We start from the raw sequence: 8,235 nt of genomic DNA, 5'->3' as shown, positions 1-8,235 counted from the left end.
ACCGAAGAGGCTGCTGCCCGTCTTCGGCCTGTGTGTTTCAAAGCCAGCAGTTATGATAGTATTTTTTTATTATTATTTTATTTGTTCATTTAAAAGCTTGACGAATGGACATTCCATTGATGAATAATAGGCCAATAAATAATAACATAATTGTGTTTGCTCTTAAACGAAAAAAAAACCGACTTCAATTACATCGACGAGTAATACAACGTAGATCGACGAAAAAATAGTCAAGTAACTACGCGTTATCAAAGATTACTCAAAAAGTAGTTATCAGATCTCGATGAAATTTAAATGTGACTACATGATAATCATCGGCTTTCGATTAAATTAAAAATCATTAAAATCGGTACACCTAATAAAAAGTTATTGCGGATTTTCAAGAAGATCCCTCGATTTCTCTGGGATCCCATCATTAGATCCTGGTTTCCTTATCATGGTACTAAACTAGAGATATCTTCTTTCCAACAAGAAAAGAATTATCAAAATCGGTACACCTAGTAAAAAGTTATTGCGGATTTTCAAGAGTTTCCCTCGATTTCTCTAGGATCCCATCATCAGATCCTGGTTTCTTTATCATGGTACTAAACTAGGGATATCTTCTTTCCAACAAAAAAAGAATTATCAAAATCGGTACATCCAGTAGAAAGTTATGTGGTATAATACAACGTAGGTCGACGAAAAAAGCGTCAAGTAAAAACGCATTATTAGATATAGCTCGAAAAGTAGTTGTTAGATCTCAAATAAATTTAAATGGGACCAATTGGCACACACCACCTTTCGATTAAAAGAAAATTTGTCGAAATCGGTCTACCCGGTCAAAAGTTCTGATGTAACATACATAAAAAAAAAAAAAAAAAAAATACAGTCGAATTGAGAACCTCCTCCTTTTTTGGAAGTCGGTTAAAAAATTGATCAAAATCGTTAGCTAAATTTTTTAAGTTTATTTTTTATTACAAAATAATAAGAAGGAGAGTTCTTTGCTTATATTTTACATTTTGTTTACGCTATAAAAACTAAAAGCTTATTTGAGATATTTGTTTAATATACACATCATGGACACCCGGTTTGTAGCTCATTTCAGTACAGTATGTATCTAGTTATGGGACAGCAGGAAAGACTTGCTCAAAATCAAGAGCAGCCCGACTGGAGAAGTATTTTAACCTTACAGAAGGTTGTAGCTAAATAATTTCCAGGTTGTAACTAATTATAATCGGGATCATATTAAATTTGGCCCAGTGTGCCAAGGACATGACTGTTAAAACAGGCGATGCGATCCCTTGTGGATGGTATGTTCTTATCCTTGACATATCCTTGTGATAATTATTGATTTCTTTTCCGATGATATCAACTAGATGGCATTACGCGTAGTGTGTAGTGTTTCTTTACGCTAAATAAAATAAATTAATACCGAATTTACTTTATAAGTTAAATATATATTGTAAGATAATTAATATTTATTTAATCATTATATATAGTGGAATGACTTTCAATGAAGCCAAAAGAGGACAGATGGTTTCGACAATGTAATATAAGCGAGAATGTAAATTACACGAAAGCTTTCACTGACTAAAAAAAAAAAAACTATTGTTAGTTCTTAATAACAGAGAATAGTGATAATATAACCAAAAAAATAAAACCTTCAACGAAGGTCAATTTGGTTATTTGTTTTGACTTTATTGTTAATTTGATTTATGGCGTGGTCAGTTGACGTGTAAAAGAGTTTGTCTATCAATAAATAGATGGCGTTGGTCTTTCGTAAGCCATAAACACGAATTAGAAATTGCCTGGCAATTTCTTAAAAATTCATAATTATTTTTTCTGTGCTTGTCTATGTAATATTTTGTAGTATTAACTGAATATTAATATATAGATTACAAACTAAGCTATTTGGTTATATATTATATATACATATATGTAATAGAGTAGACTAGAATAACCCGACTTGAAAAAAGGTCAGGCTCAACCAGATCATGTATCTGGACCGGATCAGGATAGAATGAGGCATGCCAGATCCGGCAAGCTCTATCAGGACGAGGTCAGGTCCAGACAAGGATAGCCTGATTTAAAATATAATCTAGTATGGTAAGGCAAAGGCATACTGGATCAGGACCCGGTCCGGTCCAGATCAGGATAGCCTGATGTAAAATATAATCAAGTATGGTAAGGCATACTGGATCAGGACCCGGTCCGGTCCAGATCAGGATAGCCTGATGTAAAATATAATCAAGTATGGTAAGGCATACTGGATCAGGACCCGGTCCGGTCAGGATAGCTTGAAAAAAATTACGCAAACTGAGCCTGAATCGCGCTATTAAAGTTTTTAAGCGAACTTAGTTATATATACAGTTAGTAGGAAATAGTTAATTAGTAGTTAATTATTTGAAGTTAATAAATAAAATTTAATTGATAATAATAATTAATTAATAACATAAAAATATATAAAAATAATTAATATTTAAAGTAAACACATAAAACGGAAATAAATATTATAATAATTATGTTATGTAACATATTTATAATATCAATTCCCTTTTTTTTCGTTAAAAATTTTTTCAAGAATATGTATATATTCGTGTTTTTTAAAAGGACCGGACCGAACCGGCTGATAAGGATTTGATGATATTTCCTGATCTGGACCCGATCGGGAAACCTCATCTCATCCTGACCAGGTCCAGACCAATCATCTGCGTTACATGCCTTATCTAGTCCTGATCAGGCATGTCTGGTCCGGTCCTTCTAAGGAAGACGAAAAAATTTATACTCGGGTATATTATTTTAATCAATACTAGTGTAGTCAAATCGGTCCAGCCGTTTCAGAGATTAGCCGGGACAAACAGACAGACAGACAGAAAGAAGAAAAATATATTAAAGGCGGATCAATTATTTGTCCTTTTATAGACACCGTTTTACTATAGATGTAAGAGTGAGAAACTAAAAGAGAATTTTAGGTAACAATATTTCGATTTATCCATATCTAGATAAATAAATAAAATTGAAGTGTCTGTTTGTAATATTAAAATACCCACTTGCATATTATGGGTACATAAACCAAACGATTTTTGTCTCTGTCTGTTTGTACTGATTTTGACGGGACTTTCACTGGCAGATAGTTGATAACTTAGACTGCTTTTATTTTAGCATTTTATTTATTTTATAACTCTGCGAACTGAACAATAGCTTTTTTGTAAAACCCACGCGGACGATGTCGCGGACACAGCTAGTTCAAAATATAATAAGTATTTATATAGTACCTATATTTGCTTACGATAAGGTTGGCGACTTAATTTAACTTGAAAATACATAGGTACTCGTATATCGAAAAATGTTTACTTACCCAGATTCATAGTAAGAATCGAACCCCGCAGCAGGATTTTTACCAACTGCGCTAACAACCATAACGCTATTAGAAAAAAAACACCTTTTATAAACACACAATAGTTTTAAAATAGACTTTTATATTTTTGTTACGTGGTAACATCTGTTATAAAATTTTATTGCATTTGATTGTTTTATATGTTAGCAATGACAATACATTCGGAAATTAACACTTAGAACAATGAGAAAACATTTCTTAGGATATAATTATTTTATGGTGTGAAATAAAATAGTCTTAGTCGTGAAGAGCGTTTTGAAGTCTATTAAAATTGATTCGAGGGATTTTATGCTTTATTCCTTTTAGTTTAATGGTGAAAATTGTATGAAATAAATGTGAAAATATTGTATTATAGTTCCTAATATTTTTCATTGCGTTTATTTGTTATTTGTATTCGCTAATACGAAACAACACGAGGCGTGTTCGACGCCTTCAACAAAACTATTGATGATTCCTTTACGCTATTTAGTAATTTGCGAAAATATTTAATTTGATTTAGGTTCCGTATTTTGTGTGATTGTTGTGTATTCAGGGGACGTTCGCCGAACTTTAAACGTATATTTTTTTGTCGCTTTATTGATTTAACAATTCGTAATGTTATTTCTTGAAACGATAGATTGTTATTTTAGGTTTAAAGAACTTTATTTCTCAAGAAAATTACAGTTCACTTATGAGTATTGTACATATAGATACTTTATTAAATATGTAACAAATAGTTCGACCGTATTTGTTTAAATAGGTAATGACTCAAAAAAGGGAAAGGTAGCAATAAGGAATCATGTTTATTTATTTGTTTACTACGAGTATTATCAATTTTAATGCCAACATGGTTTAGTTTGTGTTTTCGTTTGATTGTAGGTAGTTTGATAAGATAATGTACAAGTTTTTTAACAATTATTCAAATGGTCGTGTTTGTCATAGATATTTATTTATCAATTTTATGGTATAAGTACTTAGGTATACGTGTATAGGTAGTATATATAATATTAATATTCACAGGTAAAGGCATAAATCTCCATCTAGTAGAAGGGTTGGAGCTTATTTGACTAGCGCCATTGGCGCAGTTTGTAGTTGCCCTTCTTTCTGTACCGCAGGGTGCGGGTTCCATTCCCGCCCGAGTCTAGGTGTAATATGAGTATTTATATATTAATATAAGTATTATTTCTATGTAGGTATATTTATCACAAAAAAAACTATTTAGCTATAACAGACGGCTGTTAGCTGTGACAACTGTGTTTGTGTTACAAGCATTAAGTTGGACTATAGGAACAATACGAGCCTGTATATATTTAATTTAGCACGCTACTCCATTTGGGTTGGCAGATAATTGTATATTATCTACTACTACAATACTATGATTAATATAATATTATGAGTACTAGGTAGGTAAATAAATAAATTACGAGGTACGAAAATTATAAGCAGTCAAAAAATCTTAGTTTCTCCATCAATATTTTTGGCGGGTTGTAAATTTGAGTTGATGGCATATCTACCACAAGTGACTCGTACAAGAGCGAGCGGCGAGCAGTGAGTGAGTATTGTTGTATGCTTCATATTTTTTGGTATACCATTCATGGTTTCGTTACTGAAATTTTTACGAGTGACTTTTCATTTTGTCTATTGTTTTTGTTATGCCTAATTTTTTAATTAATTAAAACTTTTGAAGAAGATAACCTTTGTGACTTTTTATTGTACTTATAACTTATATGTATAGGCTAGCTGACCCAGCGAACGTTGTTTTGCCATATATATTATTAACTCCCTTAATCCCCCCCTAACTTAAGGGTATGAAAAATAGATGTTGGCCGATTCTCAGACCTACCCGACACAAAAGGTTTCGGAGGAGTTTGGCAACAAACAGCGCGACAGGAGAATTTTATATATTAGATAACGTATTTATCACTCATAACTTACCTTAAACTCAGACCTACGTTTTATTTGTACTTATCAGCGTTATATAGAATAACTATTTAAATAATTTTAATTACGTGGCTTTATCTAATGAAACTATTAAAAAATATATTGAAGAAATCTTCAATATATTCTTGAATTTAAAACAATATAAGTTATTATTGTAAGAGAAAGAAAACTTAAGCGTAAATGTAAATGTAAGGCCGAGTTCTATTACGGCGGTTATATCATGCATAAAGTCGTGTAGAATCACGATATGCCTCTAAACAGCTGTACGCTATGCCGCAGCGTGTTATGGGGTATTGTCGCGAGCGAGACGCAAACATTAATGTAGAGCAAATAATAGAGATGGCGCTAGCCAGCGAGGAGGGGCGCAGGCTGTAATCTCGACGCCCTCATTGGTGCGGGTCACGCCGCCCCAGACCGCGCCCCGCGCTCTACGGTACCCACACGGGCATCAAAACGACCCGTCAGTCTACCGCCCGGCTTCGAAGCGACATAATCGTCTCTTCGTCTGTGCTCATTCACCGTTGTGCCATACCTTTACTAATGCTCTAACAGAACACTGTGTTATATTACTAATTTGATTACAAGATGTCGACTCTTAGTCATCATCCATACGCGTTTTCCATGCACCACGGCATGTTACCGGAGTACCCGAGCGCTCCGCAGCCGCTCCCAGCGTCCTCTCCTCAATCGGAAGGGCACATTAAGCGACCCATGAATGCTTTCATGGTCTGGTCAAGACTTCAGCGTCGTCAGATCGCGAAGGATAACCCGAAGATGCACAATTCGGAGATATCAAAACGCCTTGGAGCTGAGTGGAAGTTGTTGACGGAAATGCAAAAGAGACCGTTCATCGACGAAGCTAAAAGGCTTCGTGCCTTACATATGAAGGAACATCCAGACTACAAGTACAGGCCTCGCAGGAAGCCGAAGCCACCTACGCCGGGATCTGCTCCGGGAGCAGGAGCTTTTCCAAGTTTTCCGCTTCCTTACTTTGCTGGTCCAGCACCGACGGTGGGGCCGCTAGACGCTCTATCTTATCCTGCAGTTCCGCCTTACTTTTCTCATCAGCTGGACCACTTACAGTTCTCAAAGTTAATGGCACCGACTGAAAAAATGCCGACTGTGTCATCAGCTGCCGCAGTTGTTTCATCGTTCTACTCTTCTCTGTACACACAGCCAGCTGCACCACCGAAACCGTTCCCATCGCCACTGTTCCATCAATACGGAGGAACACCCTCCTCGCCAGTATCACCAGTGACCCCGACACAACACAGCCCACACGACGATCAGTTAAGACGGCCGGTTTCCGTCATATATTGAAGACCAACCTGCCTTCCTTGAAGAGCTGGAATCTTTCAAGGCACGGCATCGGAGACTACATCGCTGACGTTTCAGTGTTGCAAGATGGACGATTTTATTTAAGAGACTTAATTTATTGCTTAGGTTAGTTAAAAATTGTGAGTTTCATATCAAGTGTCTTGTAAATATGTTGCGATCAATCGTGGACCCTCAACTTAGATATCGGTTTTAAGTTTAATGACTGTGATTTGTTTCCGACGAGTCTTCAGATAAATAAGTTTTGAAGCACAGTTTCATTAGTTAGGTATGTGAAGTGAGATCAGTACCAAAAAGAGATTATTTCATGTAGATGTCACGATTAGGTGTAGAAACGACTTCTCGGTGTGAAATCTTGATATTATGTTGTTTTCTCGTACATGTAGTGCCTGTTAAGTTTATTTGAATCGTTAGTGACCGATGAATCTCTTCTTTTATTTCGGTTATTGTATAATTTATTTATTGCCAATTGTATGTCGGTAATTATTGTAAATTAGTTGACTAAGTTGTAAGCGGCTAGTGCATACCAATTGTATATATTAGTGTCTAATTCAAAATCAATGTCATTACCAACGATGTATTATAGAAAAGTGAAATTTGTTATAAATAAATTGTTTTTATTTTAATATTTTGTTTCCTTCTACATTATTTTCGATCCTTTGCTATCTTAGCATCTTAGTTTTTGTAAAAGATTTTATCGTTATGAAAAAAATTTAAAGTTTTGTGGTTATTGGAATATTTAATATAATATTTTTAATGGATTTTAAAGTTCGTTAACTTTATGCTACTAAAAATAGCATTTCGTTTTTTGTTTTAACTTCATTACTTAATAATTAATGCATATTATTAATTCATAAAAATGAAATAGTTTTTTTTAGGTAACAATAAATTAAGTTGATGAACTTTTTATTATTATAAATCATTAGGTTCAAAATTATTTAATTATTACGATGGGATATCACTACATACTTTATGAAAGGTAAGATTATTTTATTTAAGTTTTTAAACAGATTTGGTTTTTTTTGGTTATATTAAAGAATAAATGTTATTAAATAATTTACAGTTAAAAAATATTAAGTGATCGTGAAGTTTATTAAACTTATTAGTTTATTAGACTTAGTTTCAAATATACTTTTAAGATTTTATTTGAAGATTCCGTTTAAAATTATTAGGCTCAAACAGATGAAAGACGCTTAATTCAGTTAAACTCCGATGATTTTTTTTTTATTTGAAATTATACAAAAATTAAAACTTATTTCGCAAGTGTTAAAAAGAGAAATATTTACTAGAATTATTGTAAATAAAATATAAATACAAATAAAAAGACATGTCGTCAATAAAAAGAATGATTTTAATAATCGTGGTATTATCGGAGTCACGGACGAAGGCCCGTCGGCTTTTGTTACTTGAACATATTTACATGAAATTTTATTATTCATTCAAATATTATCAAAGAATAATAAAAATGCAATTAAATCTAAACTTTAAGCCATGTACAGTATATCAGGATATCTAATAATATATTTATTGATGTATTGAGGAAGACTTAAATTTTTCTATCTTTGCGTAGCTATCTAGAAATTAAATCACGTTACAATACTTTG

General features: G+C 33.4%; 1 protein-coding gene across 1 annotated transcript; it reads left to right on the top strand.

The window, feature by feature from the left end:
* The first annotated feature begins 5,881 nt into the window (after nt 1-5,881).
* Nucleotides 5,882-7,257, top strand: LOC123669245 (transcription factor sox-3-like). Its single transcript, XM_045602864.1, has one exon. It carries the CDS (start codon nt 5,882-5,884, stop codon nt 6,614-6,616), a length of 735 nt encoding a protein of 244 aa, XP_045458820.1. The 3' UTR covers nt 6,617-7,257.
* The last annotated feature ends 978 nt before the right edge of the window (nt 7,258-8,235 follow it).

The sequence above is a fragment of the Melitaea cinxia genome, chromosome 3 (genome assembly GCF_905220565.1).
Source record: "Melitaea cinxia chromosome 3, ilMelCinx1.1, whole genome shotgun sequence".
Classification (NCBI taxonomy): domain Eukaryota; kingdom Metazoa; phylum Arthropoda; class Insecta; order Lepidoptera; family Nymphalidae; genus Melitaea; species Melitaea cinxia.
The sequence above is the reverse complement of the archived record's forward strand: the minus strand, read 5'-3'. Positions and strand labels throughout refer to the sequence as shown.